Here is a 16,132-nt window from a genome sequence, read left to right on the forward strand (position 1 = left end):
AAAGTTGGTTTTATGGTTTTGGGGAGTAGACAATGTACTATATAATTCACAACCTTGAATGAAAGTGACGGCTTAACTGCATGGATGGGACTGGAACGGCTGGACTGAAGGAAGGAAGTAGTGACCGGTTATATTAAGTTAGTCTAAGCTGCTGGGGAATTTGGAAAACAGGTTTCTATAAATATATATATATATATATTGTGGCTGCTAGATTTTTTATTTTACTTTAAAATGTCAGATTTAAGTTTCTGCTTTATTGTAACCATAGCTGCTGCTACAATTTCAGTAAAAAAAAGTCAGATGTCTTCCACATTTCTCCACCGCAGAAGAACACCAATTATTGTACACTTGACACTAATGTTTTCTTAGAATTAAAATGTCAAAACGTATTCTGTTTTGGGGGGAAAAAAGGCTTTAAAGCCCTATGTTTCTGCTCAACAGTGTCCAGTATTCATCAGGGGTTCTCGTATTAAAATACATATAAGAAAGAAGAAAAGTGATTTAATTTGCAAACACAAACATGTTATGTGGAAGAAAAAAAACAAACCCACAGAATCGGATTATTTAGACTTTAAGACTATTTGGAGGCTTTATGCAACGAACTTGAGCGAAGTCCTGAAGCGATTTATTCCGATCTGTCACGAAGTCACCGAGCGGCCAAAGGTGAAGTCTCGGACAACCCTGGGCTGGACGCAGGCTCCACTGACTTTACATAAAGAAATCTGCAGGCTATATGTCTGCCCCCCCACCCCCCTTATTAAACCTAATGACATTATCTCCAGAAAACTAAAAGATTATATGAGACTTGTGCAATATTTTCAAAGTCTTTTCAAACTCATTTCAGGTACAAAAAAAAAAAGAATAATAATAATAAAAAAGTTAAAACCAGTGGTGGGCTATATGTGTCCCAGACATTTTCCTCATATTCATAACTATTAAGTGGCAATTTAACCAGCGTAATGAGTATTGCATATTGATAGGGGTAATCTGTACCCGGATCCCATGAATAATTCATGGCGGCGGGGATCATCGCTGGGTCAGGAGACGATCTGCAGCCGCAGATGCTCCAGGAGGAGGAAGCGCACTGCTGCCACACTTTGCACTGTCACGATGGGGGAAAAAAAAGAAGAAAAAAAAAGTCTGTGTTTTGCACTCGAGATAATATGCTTAAATGTTTCTATTTCTAATATATTTCAAATATAAGATACTGCGGTTTTTGGTGATAAATCACTGCAAAGACGCTGCGTAAAATGTAACAGAATTTCCTCTTTTGTTTGCTCTCCTTTACAGCAAGACTCGTCTGATAGTGTGTGTGTGAACGTGTGTTTAGAAAGCGGTGCAAGATGTCCAGTGAATAACAAGCCACCCATAAAGCATTACAAACATATCTTTAACCGTATATGGGTTACCATTTTAATACGGAATCTATTTAAACACTGTTTACTGATGAAGATGTGTCCTACAATTCACTGTAAATGAAGAAAGTGTGTTTATTTTATAATGAAAAAGGTTAAATGACTTCATGTAAATATAATTCTCGCCACATTGCACATGGATATTAACGCATAACTACATGAAACAAAAGTCACTTAAATGTTTGTTTTTTTTGGGGGGGAGGCCAGTTTATCGTGTCATGGATGTTCAACATCTGGCAGGATGTGTGTGAGTGCAGTGAGGAGATGTGTAGTGCAGATGTTCTGCCAGCAGAGGGCGCCTCAGACCGGCCCGGCTGATGATGGATGGGTTTTTTTTCTCTCCCCCCCCCCCCTGCTCAGGCTCTTCTTATCATGTGGGGCATGTAGAGCAGAACAGAGAACCACCGTGTTTATTAGTTCTCTCTGTAGCTTTGTCCAGGCTGAGTGGGCGGAATAAACCTTTAATCCTGGACACTTTGAGCTGATAAGAGAAACTCTCTTTGGAAAGCTGCCTTTTTGTTCCGGTTTGTTGAACCAGACAGATCAGAATTTCTTCTCACTTTAATTCAATTCAAGTCATTTTTATTTCTAGTGTGAGATCACAACAGAAGTTATCTCAGGCCACTTAACAGAGAGCAGGTCCAGGTCACACTCTAGACACACTTTATTATTCTGGAAAGCAGCTGAGTATATTAATAAGTGCTGGAGTACAATTTTGAGCTAGTTGTAGGCTACTTGTATTTCCATTTGTGATACTTTCTAGTCCAGCATTTCAGAGGCAACTTTTTTTTATTCCACTACATTTATCTGCAGCCTGTTACTTTTCAGATTAAGATTGTACACAAGAAAGAGGATACATTTATAATAGCCTACATTGAAGTTGAATCCGGGAGACTTTGAGCTGAGAGGGAAACTCTCTCTTTGGAGGTTAAAGCTGCCTTTTTGTTCAGGTTGTTGAGTCTGATGATCAGACTGGATTTCTTCTCACTTTATTATTCTGGAAAGCAGCTCAGTGTAACGTGTATTAAGTCAGTATTAAGTATTGAGTATTGACCAAATGAGCATTTCCACTTTATGATACTTTTGAGTCCACTATTTCATAGACAACGTTTATCTGTCTGTTTCAGTAACTTTTCAGATTTACATTTTACATAAAAAAAGAGGATTCCTTTTTTTAAAGTTTAAAGATGAAACCAGTGGTTCACACACTTCGTGGGTTGTGTGACCAGTTACAAAAAGTTGCTAGAAGTTCCACCAAAGAGACCAAAGACCCCCAAGACTTCTCAGATTGTTTTGTTTGAATAACAATATGAGCCCCAAAGAGGTCAAATGATTCAATATATCACAAAACCACCAAAGATTAGAGAAAGCCTTTGGAGGGGCCTGGCCCCGAGTTTGGGAACCGCTGAACTAAAATAGCAAACTGCAGCCTATTTAAAGTAGTTCAAACTATAGCTCCCCCTCCAGCAGCTACAACTGTAAATAATATAAGACTCTCAGGGGACATTGTTCTGCAGAACAAGTACTTTTACTTTTGATACATGAAGTGGTTTGTTGCTAATACTTCTGTACTTTTACTTAAGTAGAATTTGGATTCAGGAGTTTTACTTGTAATGGAGTATTTTTACATTGTGGTGTTTGGTACTTTTGCTTAAATTAAGGTAAAAAAAAAAATGGGAATACTTCCTCCACCAGAGCCTGAAGAGAGATGAAACCAAATTATTTAAGGTCATATAGTTGGAAAATAGGCTATCTGTCCACATTGGATGTGTTTTTATTTTTTTTTTAACATGCATTATAAATCCTTTGTAAGCATAATAACAACTTCTGGGATGAAAGGTTACAACTTCAGACATGGTGGATTAAACCGCTTTATTAAAGACTTATTAGCATTATATCTTTATATAATATTATCATAAGTAATAAACCCAGAGCATTTATAAATGGATAACCAACATGTATTACTACATTATTACCTAACAGACATGGCTGCACAATGGAATGGAAATGGATTTTTTTCACAACCTGGCAACCCAGAATGTGTTCCTGTGTATGCTTATAACAGATCTAAATGATTTAATAACATTAATAAAGCAGTTAATAGTAAGTTATAACCCCTTTATAAAGGGTGCCTCATTAGAAGGAGGTTCCTTACAGATGAGATGACGTTTTAAAAAGTAAAAGCTCTGCTTCCTTGAATAATATTATTATTTTTAGATGTTTAACGTATATGTCTTCGCGTAAACTATGCACTTGTTGTCCTCCGGTTCGGTTTGCCTGTTTATAGAGCATAAAGTAGCCTCTTAATGATAACCCTATGTCATGTTATATCGTTTTAGCCAACTTCATAAGTTGTTACCACTAGTTTTACGCTTCTTTATGGAATTGATGGTGAATGAACGTCATTTACATGAAAATATTGGTCATTTTTGAGTAAAACGAGCAGAAATTAGGAATTCTCTTGACTAATATTTAAGGTCAGAGGAACATATGTTTATGGATGATCACAGATTTTCACCCGGGTAGACCATGAAAGTAGTGATCGTCAGTTAGCGGATGGAACCAACCATGCTCTTTTTTGGGAAATCTGGTTGAAAAGAAAGCCATATTTATGATGGAAAAACTTTGAAAACATGAGGACAACATGAGGGTTACTAGTTTAAGGAGGCTGCAAGTTTATGTCCCCGTGCAGCCAGAGGCTGACACCCATATGTCACCTATATGTACCCTGTAGATCCGAATTTGTGTATATATAGCAGCAGCCACAAATTCGCGTCTTGGGGAGTATGTAGGTGATGACACTTCACCTCGAGGGGAAGAAAACCACGTGGAGAAAACGCTCATTGATTTCTGTGTGTGTGTGTGTGTGTGTGTGTGTGTGTGTGAATATATATCATGGCAAATAATGCTGCACGTTTGGTGTTTTCTGTGGCTCGTAATGTGTGTTTTAAAGTCTCGTTTTTGTGTTTTTGTACGGAGCGTCCACGCACAGAGCTGCAGGCCCTCACCAGAGTCCATACGAGATTTGAAGTGTTCCTTTTTTTCTCTCTCTCTCTTTTAGCTGCACATTGCTGGAGAACATGACATCTGTGAATGTTGCAGGACAAGCCCTTCAATGCGGGCCATTGTCCGGCACACCATTTATCTTCGTTTCGCTGCACTTCACTGCCCCGTTTGGTCGAGGAGGAGTTTTAGTTTTCCGGGAGAAATGTGAGGAGAGTTCCTCATCAAACGGCTCCAACAGGCTCCCAGCATACTGGAGACCGGAGGATCTGGCGAGAAGATGGAAAAAGTAAGTTGATTTGAATATTTATTTAGCTGTGATGATGATAATGGAAGTGAAGAGGCGGATACAGAGCGAGACTTTGCATCTGATTTGAGGGAATAATCCGTTGACACTTTACTATGAGCACAAGGTGAAGACAACCAGTAAATTAATTATTTATTACGCACTTTAATGGGGTTTTAATATATAAGGACATTTTAAGTGTTTATTGATGTACAGTGTCTGTCTGCAATGCGTTATAAACCACTCATAATATATATTAAGTCTTTATATACTTCTTATAAAGTAGTTCTAAGTTAAAGTAGACTCTAAACTATTTCATTTACCCCCTTTAAGTGTTTATTAATGTACAGTAGGCCTATGTGTCAGCAATTATAGCCTAAATTCTCCCATAAAGACTTATTTTACATTATCACAACAACAACTTTATTTTAATTTTTATATTTTATATTACAATTCATTATACACCAGCCTTAGGAGTTATATTTGATGAAAAATACATTAATACACGATTACATCTGCTAATCTAATAACTACATTATAGTGTGTTAAAAACCACTTGTTACGTGTTTATATACTGCTTATAAAGTATTTATTAGTTAAAGTAGACTCTGTAGATTTTGTAGATTTTGATTTAGAAGAAAAACTATCTTCTGGTCTTGTGTCTTTTTTTTTTGCACTTAAAACCTGTTTGCGTTTTAATTCAAACTGTGTGTTAGTTATAGTTATTATGATGTATTTATTTGCTTTATTGCTTATGTTAGCTGTGGATCTTTGCTTCTACAGTGGATTCAACTGGGTTTGAATGAATCCAGAGCCATAAATCCTCTCCTAGTGGACACGTGGTTTCTGTAGCTAATTGACAGGAGAGGTTTGTCAGCAGGCTGAACGGAGGGGTGGAGGAGGGGGGTGAGGAAGAGGGTGTGTGTGTGTGTGTGTGGGGGGGGTGTACATGTCCATCACAGATCAGACAGGCAGCCTGAAGAGTGTGGAGCTAACCGTGGTGATGAAGACGGGATGTAAAGTGCAGCTCAGGGATATATTGTCATATGTGAATAATAACTGTCACACTGCAGGCCGCACAGGGATCAAACATGAATTCATATTTACACTGTACACTAACTCATCATGTCAGTCTGCATCTTCATCTTCTTCCTCTTCTCCGGCTGCCTCATATATCACAGGAGGAGTTAGTGTTTTTTTTTTTAAAGACAGCGGCACTTATCAGGGGCGGAGCCAGACGTTGTAAACATTCGGGGTTCAGCCCAGACCTGGGGGGGACTTTTAGAATACAGTAGAATAGTCCTTATTGTCATTGGACATGTACAGTGAGATTGAATGCAGTCGTATCAGTGCAAAACATCAGCAAAAGTGCAAAGCAGGTGAATAAATAAATATAAAAGAGGCTCTAAAAGTCACTATAAAATATGTAAAAGTGGTAGGTTTTAAAAAAGTAACTTCACGATTAATCATTTAAACGCAAGTTTAAGTTACGTGCAGTTATTTGGATAAAAATGGTTTCTGAGTGTTTGTTTGTGTTTTTAACTGTCCTGAAAAAGCGGCTGCCCGAGGGCAGCAGTTCAAACAGAGAGTGTCCGGGGTGACATGGAGCTTTAAGTATGTTCTGGGCTTTTTGGGGGCATTTTTAGGCCTTTATCGACAGGACAGCTGAAGAAATGAAAGGGGAGAGAGAGGGGGGAATGACATGCAGCAAAGGGCCGCAGGTCAGAGTCGAACCCGGGCCCACTGCATCGAGGAGTAAGCCTCTATATATATGGGCGCCCGCTTCACCAACTGTGCTATCCGGGCGCCCTGTTCTGGACTTTTTTGGGTCAGTGGGAACGGCAATATTTCCCCACTAACAGAAAGTTTGCTCCATTAATTTGCTGCACAAACTCAAAATTAAAGGAATTTTAAAACCCTAAAAGATTTGGGTTTTTTTGATAAAACATTCGGGGCTGGAGCCCCAGAAGCCCCCCCCCCTCACAACACTTATTCCTGATTTTCCTTGTATTGATATAGGTTGGTTTTGTTAGAGCACTGTAGGCTATCAGAGAGAGTTATGGCACATATACGCAGTGGTGGAAGCAGTACTCGGGGCCTTTACGTAATTAAAAGTAGACATACAACAATCTAAAATGTACTTCATTACAAGCTTGTTTCCTTGTACCTGGGGGGTCCCTGATGGGCGTCTGTGGCTGAGCACACACAGAACCAGAGCTCAGACACGACCTGATGCAAGTTTAAGTAACCAAATACTGTACTTCAGGGCATTTACTTGATTAAAAGTAGAAATACAACAATCTAAGAACACTTGGTACTTCCAAGTAAACGTACTGATTTCGAAATGTTACAAAAGTATAATCAGCCAAACAATGTATCAAAAGTAAAAGAACTCAGTATACAGAATTATATTCTGTTTTTATCACGACAACAAAGACTTTTTAATGTAGTTCGACAATGTGGAGCCAATTCGAGATAAATTAGGCTACTACTGAGTAGATTATTAATATAGTACCGCATCATCTCATATTTTATGTAAAAGTAACTAAGTGTCAAATAAATGTAGTGGAGTAGAAGCAGGCTATAAAGAAAGAACAAGAATATCAAAGTTGTACTAAATACAGTACTCATTGATATGCAGTGATTAGGGAGGACACACTATTAGAAACCTCTCTCTGTATAATGTAATACAATTCAACACTACAGCCTCCATAAAGCAAAAAAGGACATTTCCAGAGCTTTAAGCTGCTTTGCATGGCCTTCATCAGCAGCATAGAGTAGCTCTGTTGCCACTGTGGTCCATGAAATGGTCTGCCTGAGGTTTCTGCCTGTTAGAAGGACGTTTTTCCTCACCGCTGTTGCACCAAATGCTTGCTCCAGCATGGGGAATTGTTGGGTCTTTGTTAATTATAGAGTGTAGTCTATCTGTAAAGTGTCCAGAGATAACTTCTGTTGTGATTTGACACTATACATAACATTTAATTGAGAATTATTGAAACTATAGCCTATATAAAACCCACAGGATGTGGCTGAAAGCTCCTGAAAATGTCCAGTAAGTGCAATTTATGCTGACATTATTTTTTTTCTGCATGTTATTTTTTTTAACTGAGCATTCTGCATGGCGCATTGGACTGCATTAGTTTCAGTCACGTTTCCTTACTGAGGGGATATGCCTACATGTTTTGAGAGACATTTTATTCAATTTTATCTTTTAAAATGAAATAAAATGTCTCACTCTGCAGCTTTTGAAACATTAAAACTTTTACTGTTGGACACCACGTATAGATCTGGTCACTACTCCAATTGTCTCTGGGTCGACGGTCGCACGGCTCAGAGATCAAAGATGTTCATTTGCATTAATTAACGCTATACTCAGTTAAATATTACCTTTCAGAGCCAATCAAAGCGATCGAGCAAAACATGAAGATGAAACATCAAAGCACCGCCAATCGATCCACTCTAGCAGTCTGATGATGGCCACATGTAAACCCAACCAAGGCCTCATTAAGGAACTTCTGAATGGACGCCGCCGCTGCTGCTGCTGCTGACCACTGTCTGTCTCCTCTTTAGTGCTTTAAAATGACTCACTCACTTCAAATTAGAAACAAAAGCAAAGAAAATCTGATTACAGAAACAAGACGTAGTGCACTTGGTATGTGAGTGTGTACAAAAAAAAACAACAACTCCAGACTAAATACTGAATGCTTTCTTTGCCGGAGTAATTCATGGCATCTCTGCTGGCATCTGTAGAAGGGATGTTTGAGTGTATTCTAAACGCGCTTGGCCACGTTCCCAGGACAAAAATAAAGATGTCTGTGTGTTCATATAACTGTGAAAATACAGCTTAAAAAACTCGCAGTGTTTGGGGGATTTCAGTGGTGATGGGAGGCCGACCGTTTTCCCTTATCTAAATCCACTTAACATGGGCTTTCAGTGCCAACATATTTCAGCCTTTTTCTTGCCTCTCTTGAGCCACCTTAAGGCTTTTAGCGTTTTCGCGCTGCTGCAATTGCCATAAAGGTGTCGAAGTAGACATTTATCCGTATAGAAAAGCGTCTCTCTCTTTTTTTTCTTTTCTTTTTTTTTATCGCAAGGCTATTTCCATGTATGAAAGTGAGCTTGCATGATCAGCAGAAAGGGTTTTCTCTTGACACACACACACACACACACACACACACACACACACACACACACACACACACACACACACACACACACACACACACACACACACACACACACGCGCGCAGGCTGACATTGTGTGCTGTGTGCAGGGCGGTGTGAGCTGCAGAAACACTGTCCACTCTGCTTCACCCCACCGGCATGCAAAGCCACATCATCATCTAATGCGAGAGCTGCTTGCTTTCTCTGCAGGATTATTCTAATCTTGGGAGCTTTTTTTTTTTTTTTTTCCCAAAACAGAACTAACAAAAAAAACAAAAAAAAAAAGGTGAGAGGAAACCGGTGTGTGATTGTTTGCGCGAGGATTGTTCCAGTGCGGGATGAATGTAGGTTGTGAAGGTAATGCAGCCGCGGACTGGCTTATGTGTCTTTATGATTTACGAGCCTGACTCCAGCAGCCGCGGTTCAACCAGAGTTCATAAAGCTGCATGCCTCCAGACTTTATTCTATCTCTCTCTCTCTCTCTTTCTCTCTCTCGCTCTCTCTCTCACTCTGCTTCTCTCTTCGCCCTTAAAACTGCTGCTAAATAATTCTGTTCTGTTGGATTCAATTGAATTAAGAAATTGAAGGGGCTACGACGCTTTCCCCCCCTGCTTCTTTAAATCGCGTTTTGTTTCATTTCAGGGCAGAATACAAGCTGCAGCTGCACAACGGACTGTATTATTTTGTGTTTGATGGAGATGGATGGATGTTTTAGTAGATTGTGTTACATTTCTTACATTTTTTTTTCCCCCTCGAAAATGTTACAGACAGGACCATCCATTAACTGAATAAAAGGCTGTTATTTATTAATACGCACAGGTCTAATGTAATAATGTAATCTCAGGAAACACTATTTAAAAAAAAAAAAAAGAAGATAAAAATAAGGTATTTACTTTTGTATTTCTCTGAAATTTATTTTCTATTTTTGGGCCTTTTATGTTCGGATGTTTATGCGTATAGACTGATTATTGTCATATGTTCTTGTTGCCATTATTGTTAATATTTTATCCTTTTTTTAAGACAAACAAAAGTCCTGGGAAATAACCCTTGTTCCATAATCTAAAAAGATGATATTTTTGACAATGAGCCTCGTTGTAGGTCAGTGAGGTCTACACTATTTGTTAGGGGTAAAGAAAGGGACAAATGTTGAATTTCTGCGCAGATTTTACAAGATTGTCCTTGATTTGGGGTTTATTATCGCCAACTCTTCCGTGGCCTCTCAGGCCAGGAGAGGCTTGCTATTCATGTCAGGATACTATTGAGTTGATAAGATGGATCGTGTGGTCTCCTCCCTGATTCTGTCTCCGTCTCTTTTTTTCTGCGTCCTCTCAGGCCAGAAGCTGCAGGGCTCTCTGGAAACCTGCCATGACATTTGGCTGCCAGCGCTCCGTCAGAAGGTCAAAGGTGCACATTTAATGGAAATGCAGAAAACCAGTGCGACCCAAAACACCCAGAAGCACCACGACTTCTTCTTCAACGAGTCTTTGGTGGAGGATGTCAGCGGGTGTGGGTGCGCAGCCGCACACCAACAATTGGCGCAAGTGGAGACGTTTGAGCGCACGTTTCCCAGGAGGTCAAAACAGCAAAACCCCAAGTTTCCTGTGAGCAAAAAGATTTTCCCCTGGATGAAAGAGTCCAGACACTCAAATCAGACCCCCGGCAAGAGAATCGCAGGTCTGTAAACAAAGAGGCAGCAGTTGTTTTGAAACGAAGCCTTTTCATTAATGTCCACTTTATGAATTGAGGACATTAGTTTATATTTTCTCCTCCTCAGGTTCAAAAGATCAGGTAGCTATTAATAAAGCTATACAGTCAGGCTATTAGCAGAAGGATAAACACACACTGGCTCAGTTTAGCTCACACATTTTATTTAGAATCATAATAACATAGTAGCCTGCTATTTATTTATAAAGGCCTAGTTTTTTTTCTTCTTCCATGGTTTATTTAGACTTTTACAGTTACAAAATCCATGCAAGAAATGAATCTGTAATTATAATAGTATGTAATAGTATCCATATATGCTCTTTAGATTTACAGTAGTCTATAAAGGCCTAGTTTTCAAAACAAAAACAATTAAAATATCAGAAAACGATTAAAACATTTTCAATAAACATGGATATGAATGCTTCCCTTCATTTAATCTAGGCTACCTTTTATAAGACCTTATAATAATTTTAATAAATTTGTCTCAGAGGCCTTTACAATCTGTACCCCTGAATCTTGATTAAAGGAAAAACTCCAAATAGCCTATGTGTCTAATATCAACCGCTTAGGCCTACCACTTTTGAAAAAAACAAGCGAGTTAAACTCTTGGTCACCATTTTGGAAATATCTCAGCTTCCTCCTCCCCCTATACTATACATCCCATACTGTAACACTGTAACACATCTTTGTGTAACACCGTAACCTCTAAGTTACTTTCAAACAATCTCCTTTAGTTATATTTCTGTCTTTTCCCTTTCTCTCTCTCTTGTTATCGATTTATACGCTTATTTTCTAATTTGTATTAACGTATTTAACCTTTATTCATACGGGTTAGGTTGGCTGAGCATGCATGCTATGTTTAACAACAACAGAAGCATTTAATAAAAGAGAGAAGTGACAGTAAACAAGGTGCAGGCTATAATCAGGTAGAGCAAATGACTGAGAATGATCTTGAAGTCATAAATAAAAAGAAGAAAACCAAACCTCCCATTCACTGCTTCCACTCAGTGAATACAACCTGTTCAACCTTCCCCTTTTTTTCCTCTCCAACTGTTTGTCCCCACAGACTGCACCGTCAACGAGAAGTGTCCAAGCGCGACCCCGCCGGCCCCCAAGAGGACGCGCACCGCGTACACGAGCGCGCAACTGGTGGAGCTGGAGAAGGAGTTCCACTTCAGCCGCTACCTGTGCAAGCCGCGGCGGGTGGAGATGGCCAGCCTGCTCAACCTCCACGAGAGGCAGATCAAGATTTGGTTTCAGAACCGGAGGATGAAGCAGAAGAAGGACGAGAGAGAGCAGGGCCTCGCCACCCCCCCGTCCTCCCCCTCCGCCCCGGGCAGCCCCACTCTGTCGAGCCTGGGTTATGTCCATCTGGGCGGGGATTACCAGCCGGCCTCCCCTCCGCTCAAGTCCCAACAACACCACCAGTCCCAGGCAGCGTACCCGGCAGAATACTCCAAATATCCAGCTCCAGGCTTCACGCACGAGCCGCAGTTTAATGTGCAGTACGACACGCACACCACCTCACGCACAGCAGACCCAAATGCGGATCTTAACGGGTCGTTTTTCTCACAAAGCTGCACTCAAGACAGAATCATGCAAGCTCCAAAACTGACTCATCTGTAGCAGAAACATGTGATCTCCTCGACTCTCCACAGAACAACTTTCCATTTAATTTATAGAAGATCTGTCTTGATGCATGCAGCTATTTTATGATTTATTTATTGGACTAATGAATCTAAATATTAGTCTCAAATTTGTATTTTTACACATGTATTTATTTTATATCAACTGTTGTGTTAACTTTCACGCATGGGCCTCTTTTAAATTATTTTCCGGAGACATGCAGCCCTGTGTATCTTAGGTTGAAATGCCCCTGCTGTTATTTCAGCTACATACATAAACACAATTTGTTGAGATTTCCCCCACCAGACTCTCCACAGTAAATTTACTCCTCTACGAAAGGACGACTGTAATGCAGCCAAAACGTTGAAATAAATGGCAACTTTCCTTGTTTTTGGTTAAAGCTTAATTAGCACTTGAGGTCTATCACATTAACTCTTACTTAATTACAGGGGATGAGTGTGGATGGGAGAGTTTCTTTTTGTTGAAAGATATTACATTATAGTCTCGATGTTAAAAAGAAGCCAGGAGGAAAAAAAAAGGTTTATACGGTTCGCAAATGTGTCCTTTGTTCTTATATGGGCAAAGTGGGCCACACAAGCTGTCAATCTGTTAAAAAGAGCGCATGATGGATCACTGAATTCACTGCGCTGCTTTTGAGTCTGTCTGTCGACGAGAGGCCGAAGACATGGTTTGGTAGTAAGCCAATTTGAACAAACTTTTATTTAGATACATTTACAGCTAAAACGTTAGACATTTATATGACAAAATAATACCTGGATTATATTATTACTTGTGTTTGCTTTTAAGATAAGTTAAGATAAAATACTTAATTGTCTCCAAGGGGAAATGTAGCTTGGTCAATAGTGCTACACATAGAGGCAATCAACTTAAAACAATACAGCCAATAAAACGCAGTGGTACACTAAAGACACAGTAATTAATTATATACAACACACATACCTAATGAAACATAAATTACCATTTGTAAGTGACATAAACATGGAGATATGTAGCACATGCCTTGTGACATTCAGGTTTGGTTAAAGGAATAATTTAGCAGTCTAACATTTGACATCTTTGACAATACTAATGTATGATGTGTGTCCTCTTTTATAGTCTTCGGAGGCCATTGTTATAATATTTATAATGATCTACTTTTCATCGTATTACTGTTATTACGTTAGATAGCCTATATGGTCATTATTTTAATTTTTTTTGCCATTCATTTGTCATTTTTCAGCTCCTCTAACACTGTCTGAAAATGTGTCCTGATGTTTGTGTTCTTATCAGATGGATGAGAGAGTTTGATTGAAGCATTTGTCATGTAAATGCGAGCCGTTTGATGGACGAGCCCGCAGACTTGACAGAGTGCTGGAGGTCCTTTGCCATTGGCGTTTAGCGGGTCACATGGTGTGTCAGGAAGGTGATATGAGGGTGGAAGGCAGTTTTACAGCTTTGACATACTACCTAGAAGGTTAGGGCAAAGGGAGCACCGATTAATGACTGCTCAGTCTTGATCAGTTGTGAACAAACAATAGGCCCAAGGATGAACTCCTACTTAGACTACCCCGTGTGTAACCGGGGAGCAAATATTTTCAGTGCCAAGGCCGGATACCACAATTTAAACCATGGATACATGTCGTCCAACTCGTGCGCAACAAGTGATAGTTACGCACCGGACGGGCGTTTAGTTGCTTCAACTTCTGCGCCACACCAGACCCCGAGTCTCCCTCTGCACCCCCACCAGACACACGTCAACCTGGATCTGCAGTTTGCAACACCGGGGAACTCCATGTACGGCTCACCTCTGGAGTACGGACATCACCAGTACGGCCTCGCACCCGAGCAGGACCGAAGCTTCATCCATGCGCAAGTCTCACCCCTCGGAACAAACATGGCTCCCTACACCGGGGACAGTTGTGGGCCTGGAGTCGCAACAGGCAGCCAGTATCTACATTTTGGAAACGGAGATCAGAGGCAGCAAGAATATCCAGAAAGTGTTTACACAAGGTTACCGCCCCAAAGTAGGGAGAAGGATTTGGACCATGTGGAGGAAACTTCTAAAACATTTGACTGGATGAAAGTGAAGCGGAATCCACCTAAAACAGGTTTGTTCATCCTTAGACAGATTTAAGAATAATAGCTAGACGTACAGAATCTATTAGACGTCTGAAGGTAATTTTGACTCTCAGTGCGTAAAAATACAATTCTGCTGATGTAATGAAGCCCAATTGTTCTAAAAACTAATGTTTTGTACATGTTTCTATTCATTCTCACATGTATCATTCACAGCTGCAGCTCCATGACTTTCATGTTTTCATCCATTCATTCATCCATTTCTCTCCACAGCTGTCCACTCGGAGTTCGGGGTCCCCGGCCAGCACAACGTGATCCGCACCAACTTCACCACCAAGCAGCTCACCGAGCTGGAGAAAGAGTTCCACTTCAACAAATACCTGACGCGGGCACGGAGGGTGGAGGTCGCCGCCAGTCTGGAGCTCAACGAGACGCAGGTGAAAATTTGGTTCCAGAACCGCAGGATGAAGCAGAAGAAACGCGAGAAACTGGGCTGCGTTTTGGTTAACGTTCCGGCACCTGTGGAGAAACTCTCCGGCCCTGACACCTCCTCTCCAAAGGGAAAAGGGAAAGACTGTGAACCATGATGTGACTTTTGAAAAGAAAAGAAAAAATACACAATATGATTGTGGGGGCCTGAGCAGTTTTCAGCACCATTCCAAAAAAAAAAAAGAGAAAACTGTGAAAAATGCATGTGGACTTTGTGAAGTATACAGGGTATGTCCTTCTGCGTATGTGCTTATAGTTCTATGATTAATGCTGAATTGGATTCTGAGAAACCTTATAAAAATGTCTTTTAATCAGTTCTTGTATTTGTAACTTTCTTATCATAAGTCCATGTTGTTTTGTGTTGGAGCACTGAAGTACTCAGTGTCACTGTTTGCACTATTTATTTACAGGGTATTGTCCAACAACTGTTGAGATGTTTTAGCTTAATAATAAAGTTTATTAAATGAGAAAAAGTGTTTTACTTGCTGCTTATGTAAAAAGAAAAGGGTCAGGCTGTAACAAATGCTCGTAAAGGGTTAAGTCCTTTTCAAATTATTTCCTCCTATTTAAAAAAAAAATATATATGTATGTAATAAATTGTTCTAAATATGAATGTTTTTGAATCACATTACAAACTTCTTTCCTATATTCTCTTCCATTAATATTCTCACCATGTCCCCTTGCATAATGTGACAAGAGGAATCTTTCACAACACATGGGGTGGTTCCCAGTGACCTTTTCACCTCGAAATACCTCCAGGGGCTCTAAACATGACAACAAACTCCAGGGAGCCAGGTCTCACCCTTGATTTGTTACCCAAATTCTGCTTGGAGACAGCTGACACAGGTTGCAATGACATCCACTTGTATTTTACATAATTTGAGTTCTATACTTTTCATTAAACAACCGCATTATCTTTTAAAATCGGGGGAGCTAAGTTGCTGAATTAACACTGAAGTGCTCATTGTGGCTTCAACCTCAAGGTAAACGTTTGCCGGACCTGTCCACCTAGTTTCAGCTGATGGTAAAGGGGCAGCAGTTTCAATATTTGCACTGGGTGTTAGGTTTGCGCACACAGTTTCTGCCCCAGCAGCACTGGTCTGTTGGTGCCCTTTTTCCTAAAGCTGAGGTTCACACAGAGTTCAGGCACAAATGAATGCAGAGTCAATCTGTCAAGACACCAGAGTGGCTCGCAGAAGTCAACTCTAGGGCCTCTCGTACTTTAGATTTCTGCAGGTATTGCTTTTAATATTTAGACTAAAGACATTATAGGTCGTTTAGTCACTGTTCTGGTTGATGCAAACTAAAAACTGTTATAAGTTCAGGGCCTGTTAAAAAAAGATGTTTCTAGGAAATGGAAATCAGCAAT

The 16,132-nt window shown here is 40.0% G+C and overlaps 2 protein-coding genes across 2 annotated transcripts; both read left to right on the forward strand.

Annotated features, from left to right (window-relative positions):
* Positions 1 to 4,646: 4,646 nt before the first annotated feature.
* Positions 4,647 to 12,222, forward strand: LOC120551032 (homeobox protein Hox-D3a-like). The gene is made up of 3 exons (XM_039788138.1): positions 4,647 to 4,707; positions 10,201 to 10,542; positions 11,639 to 12,222. Exons 2-3 carry the CDS (start codon positions 10,284 to 10,286, stop codon positions 12,196 to 12,198), a joined length of 819 nt encoding a protein of 272 aa, XP_039644072.1. The 5' UTR covers positions 4,647 to 4,707; positions 10,201 to 10,283; the 3' UTR covers positions 12,199 to 12,222.
* A 1,501-nt stretch (positions 12,223 to 13,723) lies between these two features.
* hoxb1b (homeobox B1b) lies at positions 13,724 to 15,292 on the forward strand. Its single transcript, XM_039788134.1, has 2 exons — positions 13,724 to 14,306; positions 14,548 to 15,292. The coding sequence occupies exons 1-2, from the start codon at positions 13,745 to 13,747 to the stop codon at positions 14,859 to 14,861; spliced, it is 876 nt and encodes a 291-aa protein (XP_039644068.1). The 5' UTR covers positions 13,724 to 13,744; the 3' UTR covers positions 14,862 to 15,292.
* The last annotated feature ends 840 nt before the right edge of the window (positions 15,293 to 16,132 follow it).

Source organism: Perca fluviatilis, chromosome 21 (assembly GCF_010015445.1).
Source record: "Perca fluviatilis chromosome 21, GENO_Pfluv_1.0, whole genome shotgun sequence".
In the NCBI taxonomy this organism is placed as follows: domain Eukaryota; kingdom Metazoa; phylum Chordata; class Actinopteri; order Perciformes; family Percidae; genus Perca; species Perca fluviatilis.